General features: G+C 38.7%; 3 protein-coding genes across 3 annotated transcripts; all 3 read left to right on the plus strand.

Moving 5' to 3' along the window:
- The first annotated feature begins 2,487 nt into the window (after nt 1–2,487).
- Nucleotides 2,488–9,354, plus strand: LOC131314875 (probable LRR receptor-like serine/threonine-protein kinase At5g45780). Its single transcript, XM_058343786.1, has 11 exons — nt 2,488–2,956; nt 3,456–3,588; nt 3,782–3,853; nt 5,407–5,550; nt 5,657–5,728; nt 5,820–5,879; nt 6,519–6,592; nt 6,668–6,814; nt 6,905–7,243; nt 7,466–7,857; nt 8,726–9,354. Exons 1-11 carry the CDS (start codon nt 2,857–2,859, stop codon nt 9,044–9,046), a joined length of 1,854 nt encoding a protein of 617 aa, XP_058199769.1. The 5' UTR covers nt 2,488–2,856; the 3' UTR covers nt 9,047–9,354.
- Nucleotides 9,355–11,673: 2,319 nt separating this feature from the next.
- LOC131314873 (pentatricopeptide repeat-containing protein DOT4, chloroplastic) lies at nt 11,674–15,156 on the plus strand. The gene has a single exon (XM_058343785.1). It carries the CDS (start codon nt 11,775–11,777, stop codon nt 14,409–14,411), a length of 2,637 nt encoding a protein of 878 aa, XP_058199768.1. The 5' UTR covers nt 11,674–11,774; the 3' UTR covers nt 14,412–15,156.
- Nucleotides 15,157–21,363: 6,207 nt separating this feature from the next.
- LOC131314085 (uncharacterized) lies at nt 21,364–24,720 on the plus strand. Its single transcript, XM_058342577.1, has one exon. It carries the CDS (start codon nt 21,364–21,366, stop codon nt 24,718–24,720), a length of 3,357 nt encoding a protein of 1,118 aa, XP_058198560.1.
- The last annotated feature ends 3,033 nt before the right edge of the window (nt 24,721–27,753 follow it).

A 27,753-nucleotide genomic window follows, 5' to 3' on the forward strand; every position in this document is an offset into this window, starting at 1 on the left:
TACCATATGGACATAAATGCGGATGATAAAATGGACCAGTCATTTTTTTTTCCAATCAATATATTATAGAGGCTCTCTTTTTCCTAGCTGGGTTTTTGTTTCCCCTGTAGTGCTTAAAAATCTCTTGTATTTGGATTCCCATTTTTGTAATTTTGCTCCTTAATAAGAGATTTCGCAGTTCAAAAAAATAGTTCGTGTCTTCCTATTCTAACTCTTTTGTAGAAGTTGATGAAATTTTAAACATGGATTAAAACTTTCGTTGGGTGGATTTTTGGAATTTTTGGTACATGCATGGACATAGTTGTGCCAGTTGAGAAAAGGGTTTTGGGCTGAAATGGAAACTGAAAAACGGAGAAGAAGACAGAGATTTTCCGTATGGGTTCCGTTTATCTAAACCACGTCGGCTGAGCACAAAATTACGGGCAGCCCACATTCTCATGTTCTGGACCGTTGGATCTCTTGGTTTAATGGGTGTCACTCTCTCATTAAAACCCTCCCATGATCTTCACAGAAAAATTCTCACAAAAACCTCCAAATACAAATGCTAATTGGACCATATTAGTGCCATGACGTGGCACAACTATTACATTCCAAATCTACATGTGCACAGCAGTTTCGGGGATCCGGAGGCTGCAAGTAGCTCCCTGTAGAGCGCTGCAAGACGTATTTGGATCGTTCAAAAGGTTTTTTAGTTTTTAGTTTTTATAAGTGAACCAAAAATATTTTTAGTTGTCCAGATTAGATTAAAAACAAATTATTTCCGAAAAAAATGAAGTCTTCTTAGAACTTTTTCAATCCAGACTATTAATTGCCAAAATAAACGGTTCTGATGCGAAATCTACGTGAGAAGTGCTTTGTAGCATTTCGGGTCCCTGTTTCAGAGCCTGTGTGCTTTGAAATCTAGTAACTGCGTCGTTAAGGCCCCATTCTGGAGCTAGAAAAAAGTCCTTATTTTTTAAGAAGACAGTTTCAAGCTAAAAAATTGTAGGTTTATTGAAATATAAAAATATGCAATATGAATCTTATTTGAAAGATCTCGATGAGATCTTTTATACGATGCAAAAAAAATTGAAATATTATTTTTTATTTATATTATTTTTAAATTTAAAAATATGAAATAAACTGCTTATTTTTTAAGAAGGTTTCTGAAACGGAGCCTAAGTGGCTTTCCCAAAGTCCCACGCATTGGCAACATCTATTTCCGCGCCAATGAAAATTATTGGCATTTTTAAGTTTTAAAGTCCAGGTAAATTACATTCACCTTCCTATTTCCTTGAACTCCTCCACTTTATCTGAAATAACACTAGCCTCCCTGTAGGTGAGTAGAGTGTTGAACTATATCTCATATCGCCCATTTAAATTATCGAAACATTGTTTATAAAATGTGAAGTTACCCTACCTATTGTTAATATGAAATCATTTGAGAAAAATCAAATTTTGCATTTTTTTTTTCTAGGTGCAAAATTCTACCATGATTGATGTACCCATGAATTCTAAAAACTAAGCCGGAAATGTTATATACACGCACCGACCATAGGTGGCACTATACAGAGGTGGCTCCACATGGAACAAACCATGGTCAATTGACCACCCTTCCATAAAAAACTTTATTAGAATACACATAATAATTTTGGTTTAGCTATTTTTTGAACACCCAATCGTAAAAAGCTTGAACACCCAGCTCAAAAATAATTGAACATTCGTCCAAAAATAATTGAACACTCAGCCCATAACCCAATTACAACCCATCAATCTAGGCAATTCATATTTGAATACCTAATACATTAATTCAAACAAAGCTCACAATCATAATAAAAGAAAGTTGAAAAATAGAGGGAATAAAATAATCTATTGGGGTAAGTATTGTGTTCTACATTCTCTCTCCATGTTCATTATTGATATCCTAAATATGTTTATTTCGTATTTATGACATTAATTGCATTAGTTTTTTTTTGTTTGATTAGCTTATAGAATTATGGACAAGCTTAAAAAAATTCAACTACGTTCCAAAACTCCGCTAACTTCCTTCGAATTCTGGTCTACCATAGAAATTCTCTATCATATCATTCTATAGAAGAACTTATCTTCAAAAATGTCCGCTCCAATATATTCGTCCCAATATCTTTTAACAAGGCACTAGTAGTTTAATACATAGTTTAATGTTAGAACAAAATATGACATATCGTATATGACAACGGTAAAATTTACTCTCCATTCTCAAAACATTGTTCACTACGCAATAGGAGAACATTGAAAAAAATGATTTTTTGTTGACAAACATATAAAACTATATTTTTAAGTTCTAATTTCGAGCGGTAGATAATTTTTTTCTCCCAAAAGATCTTTTTTTTTACTACAGTACTATTTAATTATGCTAATATTTGAGATTTTGTATGCATATTGTTAGTTTATCGATGAGCCAGTAGAGTTAAAAGTAATATCTGAACACCCTATTATAAATTTTTAGAGCCGTCACTGGCACTATAGCCACAACGCCAAACGGCTGCAAAGCCATTGATGGTCACATCTGTGGTCGGTGAGTGTACCTAACACTGCCGAGCCGTTCGGGTCATGGAGTTGGCTCGGGGAAAGATACATAGGATCCAATTCCGTCCACCAAGTCACTCTCGAGTTCAGTCTCGACAAACGGCTCGCGTTTTCATACTGTGCAAAACATATTCAAACGTTTCTTGGGGAACTTCTCGAGGCACAGATTCCCTTTCCAAAAACATAAACCATGAATCCAAACTCCCAACCCCCACCCAAGTACTTCAATAGACCCATTAAACAGCGCCAAAAAGAGTATTGTCAGTGCCAAAAGCTTGAATCTGTCTGGTCGTCACTCTCAACAGTCCAATGAGAGTTTTGGGGGAATTTTCGTTGCTTCTTCTCTTTTGGGTTACTGCCGTTCGAGGTTCTGATAGTCTTCTTTCTCCTAAGGGTATTAACTATGAAGGTAAATCTGGCAAATAGTTACCCACGAAACTTTCTTTCGTTTTCTTGTTTTGGATGGGTTTTGGTACTGCTAGAAATCCTTAAGGCTTTGTTTGAAACGTATGGAAAAGAAATGAAAGGAAAATTAGAAAACTTTCCCCCTTGTTTGATTTATAAAAACAGTGAGAGAAAAATAGGAAAACCAAGTTTTGAGCACAATATATTTTCCTCGTACTTTCCCCCTCGTATTTTAAACCCCAAATTATCAGTTTTCTTCAACTTTTTGAATGTGTGCAGTAGCTGCATTTTTGTTCACATCAATGCAGTGGCTGCATTGATGTCAATGAAGAATAAAACTAGGGATGAATATCATTCCTACTTCTGGAATTTTGCTGGGAATCCTTCAATTGGATTACTAAAGTGGTGTTTTTTTCTTTGGCTGGTTTTGATACTGCTAGTGGTAGATTTCTTGAATTTGCAAGGCGCTTCTCATTTTCTAGAAGTTGCTATATGTGTGGCAGTGGCTGCATTGATGTCTATGAAGAATAAAATGATTGATGAAGATCATGTGCTTGATGGCTGGGACATAAATTCTGTTGATCCGTGCACTTGGAACATGGTTGCTTGCTCTCCTGATGGCTTTGTGATTTCTCTGTAAGAATTTCTACGTTGTTTGGAGTCCGAGAAAAACTAAGAAAATTTAAGTAATTAAGTTTTGCTTCATTGGATTTGATTGGTTTTATGCTATGCTGTTTGGATTTGGAATATTATGCACGCTTTTTCTCATTGTGAGAATGGGATTTTGACTTAATTTAATTAATTCCTGTTTTGGGTTTCTTGTTGCCAGTGAAATGGGGAGTGTGGGATTGTCAGGTACACTTTCGCCAAGTATAGGGAACTTGAGTCATCTTCAGGCAATGTGAGCCCATTTATCTCTTTGCATTTGGTATCAATTTTTTGTGTTATTCAGTATTACCAGTGACAATTTGGAGGCATCCAACCTAAAATTAATTGGCAATAGGCAGAGTTATAAGCAATATGTCGTTGTAGCTTGAGTGGTTTGGAAAAGCGAGCAGGACAAGTCCACTACTCCCCTGTTTGTGCAGTCAGTTGCTCGTGGAGGTGACGGAGTTAGACAAGCCGAGAGGAACAAACTTGAGCATAAAGTTCGCTCCCGTGGCCACCCAAGACCAAACTATGATACCATGATACAATGTCAATCATCCCATGATATTAACTTTGTAAGGAAATGGACCCATAATGTATATCAACGTATTTAACATCGTCCATAAGGGCCTTTCCCTTTCCCTTTTGTGATCGTGCAATAATCTTCACTTATATTTCTTTAGTTCAAATCTGAAATTTGTCTTATAGTTCAATACAAGTGATCTGGTACTTTCCACCATGAGTTAATCAAGTCCTCCGGATTAAGATTTGAATGTGATGCCTTTTGGCAGCTAAAATTTAAAATAAGACGGAGAATATAATGTAAAATCTGATGTAGGTGACTTCATCTAGACCGCTAGTTTACTTTCAATTTGAGTTTCCACATCCTGAATGTGTAATGGATATTTCCAAGGGAATGTTGCAATGGAGAGGCTTGGGATCCATTTACGTGTGGCTAAAATATTCAATGAACCAATTTTCCACAATAATTTTTTCTTGAAATTCCTCTTAAAAAAAATGTTTATTGCTTCAGTTTATTTTGAATGGCTAAAGTTTTGAAAATGGTAATGTCTCATTATCAAAAGATGAGGGAAACAACCGATACTTCTGTAGGTTTTTTTTTTTTTTTGATAACTCAGGTGTCCGGGCCAGCTTATGCGCACCTCGACTAATCCTGGGGCCCCAATCCCACAGCCCACTTGCGAGGAGTCCAATTAAAGCCGAAGCAAAGCTGAGACCTCAGAAGGGAGCAAACCTCTAATTCCCAAGCCTTGACCACGGTTGACTTCTGTAGGTATTATAGTATCTGTAGTTAGAATGTCGATGTATGCTTCTGTTTATCCTCAAACTCTTTGCCTTGTTGCCTTCTACTTCAATAGAGTACATTGTTCTACAAGACCAAACCATCACAAGAATGAAAAAGAAAGAAACACAATGATTCACACCTTAATCCAGTCTTCTTTCCTAAGTTTTTTCAAATGTTAAATTTCCCTAATGATTGTTCCTCTTCTGAGACATCGTTTCTTGAATACCTAAAACTTATTTACAACATAGTCTGACTTTCTTCATTGCTGCTTCTCTGACCATATAAACACTACAGAAACCATGCTCCATGTTATATAGCTGCTCTTGTACCAAGGAGCAGTTTATCTATGATTTTATGGCTCAGAGAGGCATTTTCCGAGGATATGAAATACTGTTTTTTTCTATGTCAATGCATGAATTAGATCATTCAAAATTTTCCTTATAACGTACCACTTCTGTGGATTCAATGAATTCATTCAGATTTTAGTGGTGTTCTTCCAGGTTACTGCAGAACAACCAGTTATGTGGCCCTATTCCATCTGAGATTGGGAAGCTTTCAGAATTACAAACTATTGACCTTTCTGGTAATCAGTTTACTGGTCAAATTCCGACATCTTTGGGTTTCCTGACGAATCTAAATTACTTGTGAGTGCAGCTCCAACAGTTCATTTGGTATCCAATTTTCCAACTTGTTTAACAATTGCTTTTCATCATCTATATTTGAGATAGTTGTTCTCCATTCAAATTTCAGGCGGCTTAGTAAAAACAAGTTATCTGGAGAGATTCCAACAGCTGTTGCAAATCTTACGGGTTTATCATTCTTGTATGTATTCCATTGCTTGTCAAATTAATTTTATTATTGAAAATTTGGATACGCAAACAGATGCTGAAAGTTTTTTAAAATTATGGTATAGGGACTTGTCATTCAACAATCTAAGTGGTCCAGTGCCGAAGATACTGGCTAAAGACTACAGGTGAGCTATTTAGCTGGGCTTCCATCGTCAAAAATCTGGTGCCAACTGTATTTCCAATTTTGAGTAGCAAATATGTAAGAGGATCGATGCTCTACAAGCCAAACCATTGAGAAGTGAGCACGCTCCTAAATAGGATGGGAGCTTCCACATTAATCACAAGGTAGAAATTCGAACTTCTCTTTGCAAACATATGCAAGGAAAAAGAAAAAGACAAAAGAAGAGAGATTTAGGACTCTCGTCTCATATTTGACTTATCTATGAGTTTAATCCATGAATTTGGTATAAAAACTATATTGGGCCGTCTTTTCTCACTCATGTTTATTTGTAATAAATATTTATGTACACGCTCCTTTCAGAGCTCCAAACTTAGGATCTTCTACATACCCCCGCTCCCGCTTTTGCTCCGCTCCCGTCCCTGCTTCGTGCAACTATGCATGTCGCCCATTCCGATCAGTGTTTCGAAAAGGGTTCAATCAAAATGATAAAGCAATGGGGACTCTTCCTATTAATTTAATTTTTGGTGTTAAATTTTGACTATGGTTCACCGTGAACATTGTTCTTACGCATTTCCAAGATGCACGTCAATCTTTTCCCTTTATCTTGTTTTCAGCAAGTTGATCTGCATATATTTCATTGTAGTATCACAGGGAACAGCTTGCTCTGCTCTTCATTATCAAAGCTAACTTGCATTGGAGTCACAACACCTGCCAATGGTAAGATGCATAGAGCCTATTTAGGTTTAGGTATTGCACTTTTTTGACTAACATAAAAGGTCTTTTCACTGGCAGACACTAGTTCACATCGCAAAGTCAGCAATCATCATCGATGGGTAATTTCTGCTGCTATAGGAGTATGCTGCACAATGTTGGTTCTCATCATGCTGCTTGTCTTCGGGGTGCATTGGTACAGATCTCGTCTTCTATTCCCATCATATGGTATGGTACCTCCTCAATGACGAGTTTACTTTTTCATGGAGCAATATGATGAGATGTTTTGTAAGACTCTGATCTCATTTGGACGTGCAGTACAACAAGACTATGAATTCGACATCGGTCATCTGAAGAGATTTTCATTCCGGGAACTGCAAATTGCTACAAGCAATTTTAGTCCTAAAAACATCCTAGGACAAGGTGGATTTGGAGTTGTCTATAAAGGTTATCTTCCCAACAGAACAGTGGTGGCAGTCAAAAGGATGAAAGATCCAAATTTCACTGGAGAAACCCAGTTTCAGACTGAAGTTGAGATGATTGGCTTGGCTTTGCACCGAAACCTTCTGCGTTTGTATGGCTTTTGTATGACAGCTAATGAGAAGTTGCTTGTTTATCCGTACATGCCAAATGGGAGTGTTGCTGATCGCTTGCGAGGTTTGTTTTCATCTGCACTCCACTATGTTCCAACTCTGGGTAGGATACTAGTTTAACAATTTATAACTGGGATATAACACATTGCATTCTGACGAGGGCATAAGATGCATAGGACCGAGTTACTATCATTCCCAATGTAATATAGCATTTTGAAACATTGTGTCCAAATACGTACAGATCTTGTTCTCCTTGGCTTTCTTATTGAGTTCGTTCCTTTGGCAGATACCTGTCAGGAAAAGCCATCTTTGGATTGGGACAAACGCATGCACATTGCCCTTGGTGCAGCTCGTGGGCTTGTATACTTACATGAGCAATGCAATCCCAAAATAATTCACAGGGATGTCAAAGCTGCAAATATTCTGCTTGATGAGAGTTTTGAAGCAGTCGTTGGGGATTTTGGTCTTGCTAAGTTACTTGATCTTAGAGATACACACGTCACAACTGCAGTTCGGGGTACTGTTGGACACATTGCTCCCGAATATCTTTTAACTGGACAATCATCTGAGAAATCTGATGTCTTTGGCTTTGGCATATTGCTTTTGGAACTCATAACCGGGCAAAAAGCGTTAGATGCTGGAAATGGTCATGTTCAAAAGGGAATGATCCTTGAACGGGTAAGTTTTTTATGTTGATGTCTGGATTTTATTACTTTTTGTCTGGATTTTATCAGATAGATGATAAGGTGAGAGAAAATAGATTATATGTTTTGCACATGTCTGTCGTAGATCAAACGATGCGTTAATTAGGAGAAGTGATGTGGTTGAAGGTAGCATTAAGGGGAAGTGTAGACCCAATTCGACGTTAGAGGCGGTAGTCCTAAAGGATGTAGATTTTTTGAATATCATGGAACACAATGCCCTCAACAGAGCTCAATGGAAAAGCTGGATTCACACAGCCGATGTCAATTGGTTGCAACTTAAGGCTCTGTTTGGTTTGAATTGGCTTTTGTGTGACTGCACACAAAGTTTTCATTTCATGTTTTCAATATAACAAACTTTTTGGCCATTTTATGAATCAGCTTATGCGGTTTATTTTCAATTAATATGTCCTCTGTTTATTCATCTACTACGTATCCCCAGAATTAATTACCTTCTGATGTCGAGCTTCTACTAGGATTCCTTCTTTAAACGACAAGCTTTTAAGTTTAACTCACTGTCCTCATCTTTGCTTCCCTAAGCAGTTCTCTTTCCGGGTTTACTTGTTGCTTTTGCAGCTTGAGATACACTCACCTTTTGTAGTTCTGGTAAATATGCTGTTGTCTGAGACAGAATTCCTAGATAATTTCAGGGGATTCCTTGGATTGTACAAAGGTCGTCGGAGAGAGGGAGAGGGACTGTGAACACGTGTTTGTTCATCTGCCGCCACTGTTTGTATGCAATTGCAAAATTTGAAGTCTATCTTCCCTGCTTAACTTCATGATGTATCTGTGCTTTCCATATCTTCTGTGAGTGACATATTGTATCATTGTGTCGAATACTGCAGGTTAGGACCTTGCATGCGGACAAGAGACTGGACGTTCTGGTTGACAGGGATCTGAAAGGATGTTTTAAATCTGATGAACTAGAAAAAGCTGTAGAAGTCGCCCTTCATTGTACTCGACCAAACCCCAACTTCCGGCCAAAGATGTCAGACGTTTTCAAGGTTCTAGAGAGTATTGCTGGGAAACCAGGACATACGGAAGAATCACAAGGTGTAAAGAACAGTTGTGATGGACAAACTTGTACTTTCTCTCAAAACTATGGTACCATCCGTGAAGAATCTTCCTTCATTGTAGAATCAATCGAGCTTTCTGGACCCAGATGACAGACTTGGCTTGAAGTCGGATATTTGTTCTTTAGGCTGATTCATGCCTTTCCAGCATCTTTATATGTTCTGAGCTGCCTAAGAAACCATGTCCAGTGTACATAAATTGAACTGCTTATATTCCTGGGGGGGGGGGGGGGGGGGGGGGGGGGGGTGATTTTGCACACTTATCACATTTTTTTTGTTTAGGTTTGCTTGTACTTGGGAAATTGTGGATGATTTTGCGATGGTTGCCGGTAAAAAATTGCTGCCATGCATGCACTTGCAAAGACTGAGGTACAGAATGGATCTGCATGTTTCCTCTCTTCCAAAGTTCTCTTTTTGTGCCTCAAAACATCGATCTGTTGTTGTCACCCATGTTCCGCCTTGTTTTACCCAATTTGCACTTCCCAATTCCTACACACTTGACATTGTGCAACCTCATTCGGTTGCCATATGCTGTAATCTCGTACCCATCACACACGGGTAGGTATTTTGCATCAAAATGGCCTCTACGAATGTGTGCGTGCGTGCGTGCACGCATTTACTTGGAGAAGAAATTCGGGACTGTCGAGGGAAAGATGAGCATGTGGGAGACAATGCTGTTTTGACACCCGAATCTAATCCCAGTAAATCTTGTTCTTACTGCTAAAAATCTTGTTCCTACTGCTAAAAATGTGACTCTCCAATGGTAAGCCATTTCATCAGCCAAAAAATGGCTCAACCGTTTCATGATTTTTAGTTAACCTCGACGGTTTGGTTGAATGGCTACCATGCAGCAACTAAAAAGCTTACTCTAGAAACTTTGTAAGGTTTAATCAGGTCAAACATTTCAAACTTTGAAATTAGAAATTTGTGGTCCTCATAAATAAAAAGTTATTAATCGAGACGCACAAAAGCTAATCCGAACACCAATCATAAATAAATACTGGAGTAATTGTTATTTTTAAGTTTTTTCAACCCATGTCTCTTTGCTAAATTAAACATTTATTTTCTAAGCCAAAATGGTAGAAGAAGAGGTGACGGATTATAACAATCTCCACTGCATGTGACAATAAAGATTCCAGATCCGTGATGGGCTTCGTGAGGGACCAATCACCCCAGAGTTTTCTACTGCCCATCATGGAATAGTGAGTCGTAGCCGGGCTTCATAGGATGACAACATTCGAGGAGATGTTGTCTGCACGACTCAAACATTGGACTTTTTTGACCACCCGAACTAATTGGGTGTAAGCAAGTACAAGCCCTAGTGGTGAGGTGTGTGCAATTTTATTTTGGGGGTCAAAATAGAGAAGTATGGTTCCCATCTTTGGAAAACTCATTTTTCTCTCCGTACGTTTTTCAATAATTTTTTTTATCTAACCATTTTCACTCATTACCACTCATTATATCAAAAATATTTTTCAAATACGGAAACTGAACAAAGACATTAATTTTCTCTCTTTGTCGGGGTTCGAATTTGGATTAGTCAGTTCGGACTCCGCTCCTGGCTCCTTCCTTATAGCTCCGTCCGTCCTCTGACGATCAAGTCAGATCTAGAGAGAAGAAGATAGGCCTCGGGTTAGGGAGAAATAACGTCCTCCCTAACGACTGTTTGGCCATGACGGGAAGAGCGTCAATGGCCTCGGGAGGGAGATAGGCCTCGGGAAGAATATAGACATCGGGAAGAACATGAACAGTGCAATGAACAATGTTATTTCATGCTTCAGACGACCAAACCGGCGTTTTCCTCCAATTGTCGGGATCTTAATGGTGAGAGAATTCCGGTTCCTTCCTCCGTTTGCTCCGTGCCTCCGCCGGTGGACCTGCAACAAGTCACTAGGGCTGTGGAAGCCCAGTAACCCTCCGACGATCAAGTTAGATGTAAGGAGAGAGGTTTAGGACTAGGGTTTAGGGAAGAATGACATACCTCTTTAGGTTAGAGTCCCTTTGTATTTATAGATCTTGGTTTGCTTAGCCTCCAAGTTAGCGCGTGGAGATCACGCTCGGGTAACTGCCTCGGGTGACGTCATAGATGACGCACCGGATAAGGTGATTACGGAGCACATGGCCAGGTCAGCCCTTCGCGAGGATTCTTCTCGATGATGTGTCTCATTAGGCGCAGGAGGCTTGTTCGGGAGCCCTCGGTGCTGTGTTTCGGGGGTCGGTATGGAGCCCTCGAGTGCCCTCGATAATGTCTCTGGGGTCGGTATGGAGCCCTCGGTGGTATGTCTCTGGGGTCGGTACGGAGCCCTCGGGTGCCCTCGGTAATATGTCTCCGGAGTCAGTACGGAGTCCTCGGTAATATGTCCTCAGGTTCGGCCCTCGGTAATATGTCTCCGGCGTCAGTACAGAGCCCCATTTATCCGGGCCACTGCACTCTTGTTTGGTTTTTTGATGATAGACTAGGATAAGTTTCAAATACAAATGCAAATTATTCTCCGGTTTTTGTTTAACTTTCCCCATTAGTATTTCCTTTCTATTTACGTATTTCCTGAAGTTTTTTCCGGTAAGTATTTATTTTTATTTCCTCAAGTTCCAAACAGTATAAAGTAAAAACCCATAGGAGAAGCACCTGAATTACGTGAAGAGGCAAATATACCATACCATACTACTACCTACTGGAGTACTACTTATGTACTGGAGTTTATTGTAGTACATCTCTGCTTCATCGTGCACAGACTGTTTCTCTGCTCGAGACTTTCCCGCGCCTTGCATTATACCAATTCCACCACACACACACACACACACACACAGAGAAGGGAGCACCATGTTATTGTTAACAGAAACTACATCAACAACTATGCGGGTCTCTCCACAGCACCACTGTCCTGGACAGAATTCTCTCACATCTCAAAACGGGTTTGTTTCCTTCCCAAAATCTTCAACAACTTCTCGTGCAGTATCTTCCGACATGGGTAATCCTCATACAACTCTTCCACCTTCTGGGTCTTTCAAGAAACCCATAAATCAACCAATTACGGACTGCAACACCCAAATTCGCAAGTTTTGCGAAGTGGGTAATCTTAGAATGGCCATGGATTTGGTCTGCAATGCTCAAAAATCTGAACTTGAGTTAGCAACCTATTGTTCAGTCTTGCAGCTGTGTGCTGATTTTAAGTCTCTGGATGAGGGTAGGAAAGTTCATTCCTTTATTGATTCTTGTGGCATTGAAATGCAGAATGCTTTAGCCCCAAAACTTGCCTTTATGTATCTGAGTTGTGGAGATTTGAGAGAGGGGAGGAGGGTTTTCGACAGGATGGCGAATGAAAAGGTTTTCCTGTGGAACATGCTGCTGAGTGAGTATGCAAAGATTGGTAATTTTGAGGAAAGTATAATGTTGTATGAAAGAATGGTAGAGTTTGGAGTTGAGGCAAATTCGTATACGTTTTCTTGTATTTTGAAGTGCTTAGCAGCTAAGAAAAGTGTCGTGAAAGGTGAACGGGTTCATGGGTATTTGCTGAAATTAGGGTTTGGTGCTTATAATACTGTTGTGAATTCTCTAATTGCATTTTACTTCAAATGCGGGAGAACAGAAAGCGCACGCAAGTTGTTCGATGAATTGTGTGACCGAGATGTGATAACGTGGAATTCCATGATAAGTGGGTATACAGCCAACGGCCTTGCAGAGAAGGGAGTTGAGGTTTTCATTGATATGCTTAGGACGGGAATTAGACTTGATTTGGCCACAATTGTCAGTGTTCTTGCAGCTAGTGCGAACGTCGGTGTCATTTCATTAGGTAGATCACTTCATGCTTATGCAATAAAAGCTGGATTCAACAAGGAAATCACTTTCAACAATACTTTGATAGGCATGTATACGAATTGCGGTGATATTGATGGTGCGTCTCATATTTTTTACAATCTAGGGGAAAGAAGTGTTGTTTCATGTACTTCAATGATTGCTGGGTATGCTCGAGATGGTCTATCAGACAAGGCAATCGCATTATTTCATGAAATGAAAATGGAAGGAATTAAACCCGACATCTTTAGTGTTACGAGCATCCTTCATGCATGTGCTTGTAGTGGGTCACTGGAGGATGGCAAGGAAGTACACAATTATATCAGGGAAAATAATATGGACTTAGATGTGTCAGTGTCTAATGCTCTCATGGACATGTATGCAAAATGTGGAAGCATGGAAGATGCTCTATCTGTTTTTAGTCAGATGCTTATTAAGGATATAGTGTCGTGGAATACCATGATTGGCGGTTACTCAAAAAACTCCATGCCGAATGAAGCACTTCATTTGTTTGGTGCAATGCAGCAAGAATTAAAGCCTGACATTGTAACATTGACCTGTGTCCTTCCCTCTTGTGCTAGCCTAGCAGCTTTGGATAGAGGAAGGGAGGTTCATGCTCATTCGTTGAGAAATGGCTTGGCTTTCGATAATTATGTTGTTAATGCACTTATTGACATGTACGTGAAATGCGGTGCATTAGTCCTTGCACAGTCACTCTTTGACAAGACCCCTGTAAAGGACTTGGTCTCATGGGTAGTAATGGTTGCTGGATATGGAATGCATGGTTTTGGGAGAGAAGCTATTGCTGCCTTTAAGAAGATGAGAAAAGCAGGCATTGTGGCTGATGAAGTTTCTTTCATCTCTATTCTCCATGCTTGCAGTCATTCAGGATTACTTCATGAAGGATGGAGATTTTTCGATATTATGAGAAACGATTGCAATATAAAGCCCAAGCTGGAACACTACGCTTGTATGGTAGATCTTCTTGCCCGCTCCGGGAAATTATCAAAAGCGTATAGGTTTGTTGAGACAATGCCTATTGAGCCCGATGCTTCTGTCTGGGGTGCTTTGCTCTGTGGCTGCAGAATCCACCACGATGTAAAGCTGGCAGAGAAAGTAGCGGAACATATATTTAAATTAGAGCCAGATAACATGAGGTATTATGTACTTATAGCGACTATCTATGCAGAGGCAGAAAAGTGGGAAGAAGTGAAAAAATTGAAGGAGAGGATTGGCCGACGTGGCTTAAGAAAAAACCCATGCTGCAGTTGGATAGAGATCAAGGGAAAACATCATATCTTTGTTGCTGGAGATAATTCCTACCCACAGGCCAAAACGATAGATTCCTTAATAAAGGAGTGGAGTACGAAGATGAAGGCCGAAGGTTATTTTCCGAAATTGAGGTATGCTTTAACCAAAGGAGAGCACATGCAGAAGGAAACACCTCGTTGTGGCCACACGGAGAGGCGGGCGATGGCTTTTGGCATAATGAGCTTTCCACCCGGAAAAATCATACGGATCACCAAGAACCTTAGAGTGTGCAGTGAATGTCATGAGATGGCCAAGTACGTGTCAAAGAAGGTTGGGAGTGAGATTGTCTTGAGAGATTCCAATCGCTTCCACCATTTCAAGAATGGGTCTTGTTCTTGCAGAGGTTATTGGTGAACTTTGTGGGATTATATTAGCAGGTCAAAACGCAGAGGTACCCTCATACAGGTTGATTGGTAATTTCATTTTGGATTGCCACAGAAGTAGATAGATCATCCTCCTTTCCGAACTAACACGTTCGGTGACTGTTCGGTTCCGAACAAACATTTTACCTCTTTCAGACACTTGTTACGCTGCATATGTGAAATCCAGAGAGTTCAACGCTATTTTGGCTCGCCTTGTGGGCTGATTGAAGTGCTGTATTGTGTTCTAAAACAAGGAATTAATCGCAGACTAATTGTCGATTAATTGTTGGCAAGGCCTATCCGATTAGGTCCGACTGATGATTAATTGCCTACTCATTAATATGAACCAATTAATCGCTCGAAAGTTGCCGACCGCCCTATTAGCGCCTAGCGACTTTTAGAACATTGCAGTCCAGGCATGAAACCTCCAAGTTATAATGAGACACGGGTGACCTATTTGAACAAGGAGGTGACCCATTCTAATTAATGATTTAAGGATCACAGAAAGATTGGGGAAATTTAGATGCTCTATAATGGCGGATGGATGGAGTGCTAGGAATGGGAGGGACTTCAATCAATTTTCTAGTGAACCGTCAAGAGGAACAATGTTTATCGAATCCATCGATGCCTCAAGCTATTCTATGAATGGACAAAAACTGTTTGAAGAGTAGTCCGTCGGCTAATGTACTGGCCAGTTAGAATCTCATCACTTCATAAAAAAAGTTCCCAGCTTGTTTTGTGTATACTCCTCCCGTCTCATTTTCATTGTCCATTATTCTGTTTGTCTCTTTTATGTCTTTTACTTACTGTATATCTTTTAGTGTGGATCTTGAAAAATATGCAATATGGATCTTATTTGATAGATCTCGATTAATTTTATAATACAAAGTTTTTAAAATTATGAAAAACATTATAGATTAAAAAATATAAACAATTAAAAAATGACACGCAATTCAAAAATAGACAATGAAAATGGGACAGAGGGAGAATTTAGTAGTAAGAGTTAAAACGTTTGTATTTTGATTCATCAACGTTCTAAAAATCGGAATTAATCGGCGATTAGTTGTTGGTGGGGCCTATCCGACTAGATCCGACTAATTGCTATGTGCCGATTAATCGCCGATTACAAGGCCTCGAAGCTCGAAGGTGGGAGACCGCCCGAATAGCGTTTGGCGACTTTAACCACATTAGTATATTCATGCTTTCTTATAGTTTAAACTTCTAATGGGAAAGCATTTAGAAGTAAAACAACCAGATTTATTGGACCATGCGGGGCCCATTGTATTGGACTTGATTTTGGAAGATATTTCGAATAAATCGCATCTTAATTAAGGTGGTTTTCGAAAGGGCCATTACAATGAATGGGTTTTATATATGGCCTACTTAAAATGACGAGGCATTTTACAGGAGGCACCAAATTGTTAAGCAAGCAGAAACAAGAGTTGCAATTGCTTTCCTCACAACAATGCTAGTGGATTAAGATAATATACGCATTAGATTTGTGTCGATGTCGAGGATGATTAGAAAATCCTCCTTCGGATCGATGAATGGAAGGGCAAGTAGCATAATTAGATGATCTTATTTTATTTCAATTATTGGATGCTTTTATTTTCTTGAATTTGACGTTTTAATTCTTTTCCGTGCAAGTTTGACTTTTGCTAGATGGTTTTTTATTTTTTATTATGGATTTTCTACATGGTATACAACCAAAATTCATTATCTTAGTGTCTATTATATGAAGCATTGGTTTATGCCATTTTTGTTGTTTTTTCTTGCCAAGTACGCCTCGCTTCAATACAGCCAACGCATCGCCTTGCACCTAGACCCCAACAAACCTTTGGTCTCGCCCTTCATAATTTCGGTTTCATCCTAGATGACCCCTTGTCACGCATTACCTTCCTTTTAGAGACGATTTACCACCAGATAGCAAACATCCTTAGCACCATATATAACTGGAACAAGCAGAATGTGATAGTGTCCGCCATTGCACTCCTCATTTAATGCAGATTGAACCATATGAATTGTTTCTTTTTGTGCATTGCGGACAACTGACGTACGTAACAAAGAAAATATCAAGAACAATTGCAGCAAGAGCCAATTGCGCAGGTCCTACACCACCACGCTTCACCTCCCTAAAAAAGGAAGAGCAATATTAACTTTGTACTAGACAAAAGGGTGACTGAAATAAAAGGCCAAAACACAGTAGTAGATCAACAAAAGAACCGTATAAGATGACATACCGGCCGTCAACAGTTGTCAGGCGTCGCGGGAGTTGCTTTCCAAATGACCATCTGTTTGTACCACAATTAAGATTTTTATTTTTGCCCGTCGATTAGGCGACACGTGGCAGGGGTAAATATGAGCAAATGTGAGGATAGAATGGACTTAACTTAATGATTCAGAGTGAAGGTGAATCGATGGTGAAACTATAAAAAGTCTTGTCCATCGATTAGCCTCCACGTGGCGTATTCCTGCGGCATTTTGGACCGTCGATCGGGTGACAGGTGTCAAATGGACGTGGATCCCATGATTCCACGATTGAAGAGGATGGAAACCGCAATTAACAAGGCAATTTTCTCAACGTGGGCATGATCGGCAGTTGAAGGAGGTTCATAATCAGAATCCGAGAAGTTTTCAACTGCCACTTTGGGGGGAAAGTTTTGAATTCAAATGTAATGTGAGGAGGCCTATTTAAGTACAAGTTAGTAGCAGTTTCAAGGACACACAAACAACGCCAATCAGGCCTTTATCTTTTCTTTTCTAGGAGTAGAATTAACTTGTAATTGTTCACTCAATCATCTCGATTGTTTGTTCTTCTACCTTGAGGGTTAATAAAGTCCATTTTGTTAATCTTCTTCCATACTTCATCCACTTCATTGTTTGTTTCCAAAGAAGTCCTGAAATACGGCAAGGAACCAAACTCCACTTTTCACATCCACATTCCAGCAAGCTTACGATACAGTTTCCCGTCGATTCTCCGTCGATTGGAAAGAAAACAAGAATTTTTGGTAACAATTTTTGGCGCTAGAAGGAGGGCCCATTACTAATTTGGAAGTGAGTAATGGCACCAAAGACTAGGAATCAATTGCCAACAGATGGCAACAATGACAATAATTCTGCCAACACTAATGGTGGAAGTGATGCAAATGGAGTCAATACTGGGAATCCGGACCAGAGAAGTCCAGAAGTAGGCCAACCAATTGGCCTAGAAAGTGAGTCACGTGACTTGGTCCAAAAATTTGCGAGGATTTTAAATGATCCAGAAAGTGAAGTAGCCAAAACTCTGATGGCTATGTTTAAGGCAGCAGTGGTTCAAAATCAACCAACGGTGGAAGTCCCAGTTAACGTAAATGTTAACCCTGGACAGACCAGTGGATATGCTAACCGTAGTACTGAAATACCTACTACACAGGTATTTGAAAATCCAACTTTTGAAACTGTTTTTTCCGGCATGAATAGAGTTCCAAATAATGTTAGCAATGGTCAAAACCAGAGTTTTTATCAAAATTTACCAACCACTGTCCCTATAGGAACAGAGACTGGGAACATTGGAAATAATGCCCATTGAGGGCAAAATGCGTATGCATGTATTTTTAGGAATGATAATAGGAATATTCCAGGTATGGCTAGTGGTGATCCAAATCTTTATGGGTATGATCCACCAAACGTAAGAAGACAAGATTATCCATATGGATATGATATTAGGCCTAAAACTCTTGTTCCTCCAAATCAAACTGGAAGAATTCAAGAGCCTTATTTAAGGGCTCAACTCACGAATATTATGCAAGACATGTATGGCCCTGGATTACGGAGAATCGAAAAACCTATGTTTAGAAAACCATATCCAAATTGGGTTGATAATGTGCCTTTTCCTAGGCATTATAGAATCCCAGATTTAGTTCTTTTCAACGGAGAAGAAAATCAATCAACAATAGAGCATGTTGGAAGATTTTGCCTGCAAATAGGCGAAGCGGATTTGGATGAGGCTCTGAAATTAAAATTGTTTCCTCATTCTCTTACTAGAACTGCTTTTTCTTGGTTTATTAACTTGCCTCCAAATTCTGTTCATTCATGGAGGGAAATGGAAGAACAGTTCCATACTCAATTCTTTAGGCATGCACCAGAAATTTCAGTAGCAGACTTGGCTAAAATCAAACAAAAGCCTTCAGAGTCTGTTGAACAATATATGAACAGATTCAAAAAGATTAGGAATCAGTGTCATTTTTACATCCCTGAATCTGAAATAGTAAAGATAGCCCAGGAAGGGTTAGATTATGATTTTAAGAAACATTTTACTGGAACTGAATTTAGAGATTTATTTGATTTTACTTCCAAAGCCATTGGATATGAGGCTATTCTGATGGAAGGAGAGTACAGGAAAAGCAAATCACTTGGAACATATTATCAAGATATAGAGGGTGATGTGGAGATTGATGTCGCCCAAGTGATTGGAAAAACACCAATTGTTTGTGATACTTTGACAAAGGCTGAGAAGCCTGTGAATATGCCCTCATCTCATCCTAACAGGAGAAATCAAGCTAATTTTAGACAATACTCATTTGATTTGTCCAAAGCTGATCAATTGTTTGATGAACTAATTAATCAAAAGTTCTTAACTTTGTCACCAGGGCATATGATCCCTCCTGAAAAGGATAGAAAAGGAAAAGATTATTGTAAGTGGCATAACTCTTTCAGACACAATACTAACAACTGTGTTACATTTCGAAATTGTGTGCAGGATCTGATCCAGAAAGGTCTGTTACAATATGCTAAGGGAAATAAAGAAGTGATGGGGATTGATATTGATCCTTTTCCCTTGGTAGAGGTCAACATGGTGACTGCCAGAATGAAGAAAGGAAAAATGGCATCTCACATTGAAAGAAGGATTCAAGAAGAAAAGGAAATTATGGAAGGAGAAGAGGAAGTTCAGATGAGGCAGAAGTTTGAAAATTATTTTTGCCTAAGATGTGATGAGGAAATCAAAAAAGGGGAAGAGGTTGTTGCAGAAAAAAAGTACAATGGTACCTATGCTAAAGGTTCCATTAGATTCAATACCATGGGAAGTAGTGATTTGCAGATCTATGTAGGACCAAAGTTGATTTTTGAAGGTGAAGACCCTGGAATTTTTATACCCTCTGAATCACTCAAATGGTATGGGGAAGATGATGGACCATTCCTATTTAAAGGATATCCTGTGATTCCAGCATTACCAGGGAAGCCAGATACGGGCCTAATATATCCACCTTCATTTATGAATGGAAGGGGAAGAGGTTTCTACCCAAGAGGTATGAAATCAAGGGGAAGAATGCCTTTTGTCAAAGGTGGATATCAAGGGAGGATGGTAATTCCACCAAATATGGAGCATCATGGATGGGATACAGCAAGACATCCTAAATTCCCAAGTGTAAGGGAATTTGAGCCCATTACTAATACTCAGAAAAGAAGGTTACAAAGGAAGATTTCAGAAAGAGAAAGGAGAGATCAACAGGTGATGATGGATTCAACACAGTGGCCTGAAATGAAGGCTAGAGCAGTTCTAAATCGGGCAGCTCCCATGGTATGGACTAGAGAGTCCACTGCACCAACTGGAACAGTGCCTAAACAACAGGTAAAGGAAGCTGAAAAACCTGGGGGGCAAACAATCAAACCAGCCATCACCCAAAGGCTTAGGGGGCAAAGCTCAAGTGTTTCTCCTGTTCTATCAATTAAGGAGCAAAAGGCAGAATTCAAGAAGAGTTTAAAGAAGAAAATGGCAGAATTTCAACAAGTATTGTTAGAAGATGATGAGGATGATGATCTTCTGTCAGTTAACAGTTCAGACATGATGAAAGAAGATTTCAAAGATGACAAGAATGAAACAGATTCTCAAAAGTCTACCTCTTTTGGTCAAGCATTGGATACAATCCAATTCGGGTCAGTCTCCCCTACTAGAATTCATTGCAACATGATTTTAGTTTTGCCTAAAACTTTTCAGGCAAAACCTAAACAACCCACAAGCTTAGAAGGGGATGTTGAAGACAAAGCAGATGCCATAGTAAAAATAAGTGAGCAAAAGGAAGACTCAAAAAAGAAGTCTATTCAAATTGAGAAAGACACAAAAGGAAAAGACGTGGTTGTCTTGAGGGCTCCCGAAAATGCCTTGGTCAGGCATTTAAGGCCATTATATATTATGGTTCACATTAATGGGCAACCTATTAATAAGGTTTTGATTGACAATGGAGCTATAGTAAACATTTTGCCTTCGAAAATGATGAAGATTTTGAATAAAAATGAGTCAGACTTGATTCCAATAGAAGTGACAGTTGGAAACTTTGCAGGAGGATGTTCACCTGCTAAAGGTGTGATTTCTTTGCAATTACAGATTGGAAACAGAAAGATGAATACTACTTTCTTTGTTATTGATTCTTCTTCCAATTATAATGCCTTGTTAGGCAGAGATTGGATTCATATAAATGGGTGTGTTCCCTCTTCTTTACATCAGGCATTAATATTTTTGAAACAAGGAGAGGATAAAGATATCGACGGTATGGAAATTTTCTGGGCAGACAAACATCCATTTAAAGCAGATACCAACAATGTGGAAGCAGGTCTATATGATGAAGACTTATGGCCAATCAAGGAGGAAGGTTCAGAAGTGAAATCGATGGGAATAAGTATTACTGAAAGCCAATTCCTTAAATACATTACTGATGGTTTTAAAGAAATAAGTGGAGATTTTGTTAGACCTAACATGATACTAAGGTCTAGTGGTTCTACATCAAAGGTTTCCCATGATCAGTGACAATCTAAGTCATGTGAATGAAGAGTTAGCTACTTTAAAAGCTACTTTTAAGAGATTATTTTCTTTCATTGTATCTAGGAAATTAGAGGCTGATGAGCCTATTTCTTGTAATTGGGCAGACTGCGTAGTTGATGATAGTCCTTTGTCTGTTAAGGAATTAGCTATGGAAGATCTTAAAGCTGCGCCTGCTAAGCTTGATGATTATAAAGCAGAAGTAAAAGATCCATTAGAGGATTTTAATGTAGGAACAGGGGAAGATCCTAGAATTCTTCATGTATGTGTTGCTTTACCTGATGAAATGAAGGATCGTTTGAAGTACTTGTTGTTAGAATTCAAGGATTGCTTTGCTTGGGATTATCCTGATATGCCTGGTTTGAATAGATCATTAGTTGAACATAAAATTCCTATTAAAGAGGTCTTTGTCCCATATCAACAGATTCCAAGACAGATGACACCTGAAGTTCAAAAAGAAGTAAAGAAAGAAATGGAACGATTATTTAAGGCCAAATTTATTAGGCCTGTTAAGTATGTCGAATGGATTTCAAATATTGTTCCTGTAATCAAGAAAAATGGCAAGGTTAGAATATGCATTGATTTTAGGAATTTGAATACGGCATCACCAAAAGATGAGTATCACATGCCTGTTGTAGACCATTTAGTGGATGCAACCGCAGGCCATCGATTTCTTTCCTTTATGGATGGTTATTCTGGATATAACCAAATATTCATTGCAGAGGAAGATACACACAAAACTGCATTTAGATGTCCAGGATATATTGGACTATTTGAATGGATTGTTATGGCGTTTGGATTAAAGAATGCAGGAGCAACTTATCAAAGAACAATGAATGTGATTTTTCATGACCTAATTGGAAGGTTTATGGAAGTTTATATTGATGATATAGTGGTAAAATCACATACATTTGATGAGCATATAGACTATTTAAGACAAGTCTTGGTGAGAATGAGACTATATAAGCTGAAAATGAATGCAATGAAATGTGCTTTTGGAGTTACTGCTGGAAATTTTTTGGGATTTCTGGTTCATAAGAAAGGGATTGAGGCTGACAAAGATAAAGCAAAAGCTATAATAGAAGCACAGCCTCCAACAAACAAACAGGAACTCCAACAGTTTCTAGGACAGGTAAACTTTCTTAGGCGATTTATTTCCAATTTGTCTGGAAAAACTCTTGCTTTTTCCCTACTCTTAAAGTTAAAATCTCAGAAAGATTTTAAATGGGAAGGAGAACATCAGAAGGCATTTGAGTTTTTAAAGCAATCGTTGGTAAGGCCTCCTGTTTTGATGCCACCAATAAATGGAAAACCTTTAAAATTATACATCTCAGCAGGACACCAGTCGATTGGTTGTCTTTTGGCTCAAGATAATGAAAATGGACATGAACAAGCCATATATTATCTTAGTAGGAGATTAAATGAATGCGAGATAAAATACAAGCCTATTGAGAAGCTATGCTTGACATTATACTTTTCTGCCACCAAGCTAAGATGTTACATGTTACCATCGACGGTATATGTGATTGCACAAACGGACATCATCAAATATATGTTAACAAGGCCCATATTAAGAGGTAAACAAGGAAAATGGTTATTATCTTTAATAGAGTATGATTTACAGTATATGCCTCAAAAGGCAGTAAAAGGGCAAGCTTTAGCTGACTTCATAACTAATCATCCTAACATATTAATAGAAAAGGATGAATTTGAGATACATATGGTCGAAATAAAACCATGGAAGATGTCATTCGATGGCTCCAAGACTGACAGAGGAGTTGGAGCAGGTGTAGTTTTTACATCCCCAAAAGGAGAATTCTTACAGTTTTCTTTTCAGTTAGATGAAAACAGGATTCTGACCAATAATCAAGCTGAGTATGAAGCTTTAATTATTGGATTAGAGATTGCAAAAGAATTGAATATTAGGTATTTAAATGTCGCAGGAGATTCACAATTGGTAATTCGACAAATAACAGGTGAATATAAGTGCAATCATCCTTTATTAGAATTACAATTACAGAAAGTTAAAATTCTAATAACATATTTTGATGAAGTGCATTTACAACATGTTTATAGATTGGAGAATAGTGATGCTAATCAGATGGCACAAATTGCTTCTGGAATTAGGATTCCAGAATGGCAAAGTGAAAAATTAATAAAGGTCCAAAAGAGATTCTTGCCTTTCTCTATTGAAAGAGATAACAATGATTTTGATATTATGGAAATAAATTTGGTTGATGATTGGAGGGTTCCAATAAGGAAATTTCTAGAGAACCCAAAAGAGAAAATAGACAGAAATATAAAGCAAAGGGCCATAAACTATGTTATAGTAGGCAATGATTTATTCAGAAAATCTTCAGATGAAGTATTATTGCTGTGTATTGATAAATCCCAAGCAATGACGGTTATGGGTGAAGTTCATGAGGGAACTTGTGGTTCTCACCAGTCTGGAGAGAAAATGAAATGGTTACTCAAAAGATATGGCTATTATTGGCCAACAATAAGAAAAGATTGTATCTCATATGCTAAGGGATGTCAGAAGTGTCAGCAATATGGACCTATTCAAAGGGTTCCAGCTTTTCCTTTACAGTCAATTGTTAAACCATGGCCTTTTAGGGGATGGGCAATTGATATGATTGGAGAAATAGTTCCTCATTCTTCTCAACAGCATGAGTATGTAATGGTGGCTACGGATTATTTTACAAAATGGACAGAAGCTATCCCATTGAAGAATGTAGCACAGAAACAAGTAATTGATTTCATTGAGGAGCATATTTTCTGTCGATTTGGTATTCCTGAGACAATTACAGTTAACCAAGCATCTGTGTTCAATGGTCATGAGGTAATGACTTATGTTAACTCATATGGAGTTAAAATCTTGAATTCTTCTCCTTATTATGCCCAAGCAAATGGGCAAGTAGAATCTACAAATAAAATTATTAAGAATACTTTATCTAAAATGATAATTGACAATCCAAGGGATTGGCATAATCTACTGTCAAGAGTGTTGTGGGCCTATAGGACTTCAAAAAGGGAGAGCACCAGGGCTACACCATATGAGTTAGTATATGGCCAAGCCGCAGTTTTACCCGTCGAAGTTAATATTATATCTCACAGAGTGGCTAAGCATTATAGCCCAAACAATATGGATTTTGAGGAAGCAATGTATCAAGAATTAGATGGACTGGAAGAATCTAGAATTGATGCTTTAAACAACATACAAGCACAGAAAAGGAATTTAGAAAGAGTCTACAATAAAAGAGTCCATGAGAAATCATTTGCAGAAGGTGATTTGGTTTGGAAAGCAATTTTGCCTTTAGATAAGAAAAAGAAAGGGTACTTTGGTAAATGGTCCCCAAATTGGGAGGGACCATTTCGTGTGTTAAAAGTTCTAAGAGGAGGTGCTTATCAGTTAGAATCTATTCTTGGAAATGTCCATGAAAGAACAATCAATGGAAAGTATTTAAAGGCATATTTTCCATCCCCTTGGGAGTTAATTGACGAATGAAAACATAAAATCGACGGATGGACAAATAATTCAGACTTGAACAGACCATCACTTGAAAGCCTATAAATTTAGGCTAAACTTTTCATTAGAATAAAACAAGTTACATTTCCTGTTCATAAAAGGAAATAAACATAAATTTCCTATTTAGAAAGGAAATTCAGGCATTGATAGGGTTTCCCTCAGCATCAATCCGAATGATCTCAAAATAATGTGGGAAACTCCAAGTAACAAAAACATGGAATTTTTCCCAAGCATAAGTCAGGAATGAATGCTCTTTGTCCCTAGCCATTGCATCTGCATCCATCTTTATCTTCTTATCTACCAATGGCCTCATGGCCATTACACTCTTTTCAGCTTGAGCCAAGAGGTGAGCTCTCTTGTGGTTTTTCTTTCGAAGCCAGTTTTGATGCTTTTTGAACAGAGCTTTTGAGGAGTTTGGTGGCAGTTCCCATTTGGAGTAATTTAAATCTAACACTTTGTTATGAAGTTTAACCACTTTGTCATGTTGAACTTCATAATCAACCCAAAAGGGATCATAGAAAGCAGCAGTGCTGGTCTTCATCCAAAGCCTTATAAGAGGCAGTGCAGATTTGAACCCATGAAGATGGGTAGTAATGAGGCTACTCTCATAAAATTGAAGGGTTTCACATGCCCATAAGAAGTTCAAATAGGGGACATGTTCCTCCAGAATGTGAATATCCAAAAAAGCAAAAGCAGCCAATAGCTCTTTGGCTGTAGTTTCATCAGAATCTCTATAAATCGAATACCCAACGTGGGCTTGAGATAGTGGAGGATTATACCTTAGATTCCCTAACTCTTGAAACCAATCAGGGTTCTCAGGTAGGGGGGAGATGTCAGGTTGGTCATCAGAAAAGCCAACAGGGAAAAGTGGCTTTCTAACCATTTCTTTCCAATAAGCTTGTTGATTTTTGGCCCTCTTGAAAAGGGATTCATGATTCTCCAAGCTTGGTTTGCCACCTGCCTCTGCCAGCTGAAATGGCATTGGCCTATATGGCATAGAAAGTAGTGAATCCAGTAACATTGCCTGGGGTTCGTCTCTGACCCAGGGAAATTGATAACTGACTTTGACGTGTGAACGTCGAACACTCGAATTAGGATATAGAGGAGGATCCTCCATTCTGACGACAACCCTTTCAGTGGGTGGATTGTTACCCCAAATGGATGGAGGGTTAGAAGGCAAAGGATCATCCCAGCCTGAAATGGCTGTAGTGGGAGAGAGTGGCCGATCGACGGTATCAAAAGAAGGCGAGGGAGTGTTTAGATCGATGTCCATAGTGCTAATTTGACTATGAAGATGAGAAGTCAATTGAAAAGAAAGGGATCGATGTGTAATCATTCCACAAAGATCCAATTTATAAGGAAAATATGAACAATGGTTCAGTTTCCAAGCAGTTAATTAAAAGCAGTTATTACCCATGATCAGCCCCCACTAACAGGAAATGGAGGAAATGACGGTTGGTATTTTCCATGGTTTGTGATTGATTTATACCATCGGTAAAGAAGGAAATGGTTAGCCACAATTTACATCAATTACCAAGAAAGGGAATAACTTTGGTTAGTTGGTTTCGTGATTTCCTATGAATTGACCCTATCAGTGAGTTTATTTCAAATTTTAAAAGAAATGAGTAAGCAAGGTTGAGTTCCCCTATCGATTAGGGACGTGAGTTGCTAAGAGATTCTTGTAATTTGGATAAATACAGGAATAAGACAAACAAACTTCGAAATTAATATCAATATTTCAAGAAAAGAAGTGTAAAAGCCTGCAAACAAGGCTAAACATTGCAAGAAAATACAGAGTTCAAATTAATGAGATGCCTGAAACATAGAGGCCAAAATGATAAGTTGTAATATACAGATTAATCATGGGTTCCTGAGTTTGGCTTCTAGGAGCAATTGGGAGAAATAGCTCCACTTGCTATTGGTAGCATTGTATTTTTCCTGATATTTCAAAAGATCAGTGTTGGCCATAGCAATGATGGCCTTAGTGCTTTGCTCATCACAGGAGACCTTGGATAATTCTTGACTGATCAACTCTTTGCGTGATAATAAGATCTTTTGTTGATTGTCAAGCTGACTCAAACGAGCAAGAAGGGCTGCCTTTTCGTCCTCAATCTGTTGCAACTCATCTTTCAATTGATGTATATTGTTCCCCATTGTGTCCAAATTAGCTGAGATGGTTGCAAATTGATTAAGGGTATCCTGTTTGCTCTTCATTTCTTTTTGACAGTAGGCTGCTACTGTCAAACTCTCCTTTACGATTGAGCCAAATTCTTCAAGCTTGATTTGCTCAGACAGTGGGAAAACTTTCTTGGATATCAAACAAGTGATACAGCCAGAAAAAGCTACAGAGTGTTTAGTGGCAAGCTCCAACAGTGGAAGTTCAAGTAGCCCGAAAAAGGTTTTTATCTCATCTTTTGTTTCCTCACTAAGCTCAGATGGTGGTGGAGAAGTCAGAGATTCAGAAAACTCAGAAATGGACTTGGAATAGAACTCAGAGTATTGCTTGGTTTTAGTCAGCATGAGGTCCAAGTCAGAGTTTGATGAATTAGTTGGTAACTCAGCATCAGCCCCATGGGCAGGTGAGGAAAAAGTTATTGGAGTTATAGGGATAAGGATCAACTCTGGAGTGAGGGCTTCTCTTTCAACTTGCTGTTGCCCTGAGGATTCAGTAGCCTCAACCAATAGTTCTACGGGCTCTGACATAAATTCTCCTTGGATAGGAGAACTAATTCTTGATTGATCAAAAGGAGGCTCCCGTACTCGGTCTCCTTGAGTAGGAGAGTGGATTTCTGGTTGCTCAACACTAGTAGTTCCTTGTTCCAGAAGGGGATCAATTCCCAGAGTCACAGGGGAATTAGGTGCTGAGCTCAAGATGAGTTCAGTAATTGGATCAAATGTTTGAACCTCTGGAAAGGTTGATTCGTGATCCATTTCAGAAATTTTGACATGTTCATCCGAAATTGGTGCTGGACATGTTAAAGGTAAAGGGATATTAAATGGAAGGTCAAATTG

Source organism: Rhododendron vialii, chromosome 13a (assembly GCF_030253575.1).
Source record: "Rhododendron vialii isolate Sample 1 chromosome 13a, ASM3025357v1".
Lineage (NCBI taxonomy): Eukaryota > Viridiplantae > Streptophyta > Magnoliopsida > Ericales > Ericaceae > Rhododendron > Rhododendron vialii.

Bases quoted from the DNA above. Each gene is read 5' to 3' on its own strand.
- LOC131314875 (XM_058343786.1), top strand. From the start codon at position 2,857: ATGAGAGTTTTGGGGGAATTTTCGTTGCTTCTTCTCTTTTGGGTTACT. The intron at 2,957-3,455 runs GTAAATCTGGCA...TATGTGTGGCAG, and splicing joins TAAGGGTATTAACTATGAAG to TGGCTGCATTGATGTCTATG. The intron at 5,880-6,518 runs GTGAGCTATTTA...ATTTCATTGTAG, and splicing joins ATACTGGCTAAAGACTACAG to TATCACAGGGAACAGCTTGC.
- LOC131314873 (XM_058343785.1), top strand. From the start codon at position 11,775: ATGTTATTGTTAACAGAAACTACATCAACAACTATGCGGGTCTCTCCA.
- LOC131314085 (XM_058342577.1), top strand. From the start codon at position 21,364: ATGGAAGATCTTAAAGCTGCGCCTGCTAAGCTTGATGATTATAAAGCA.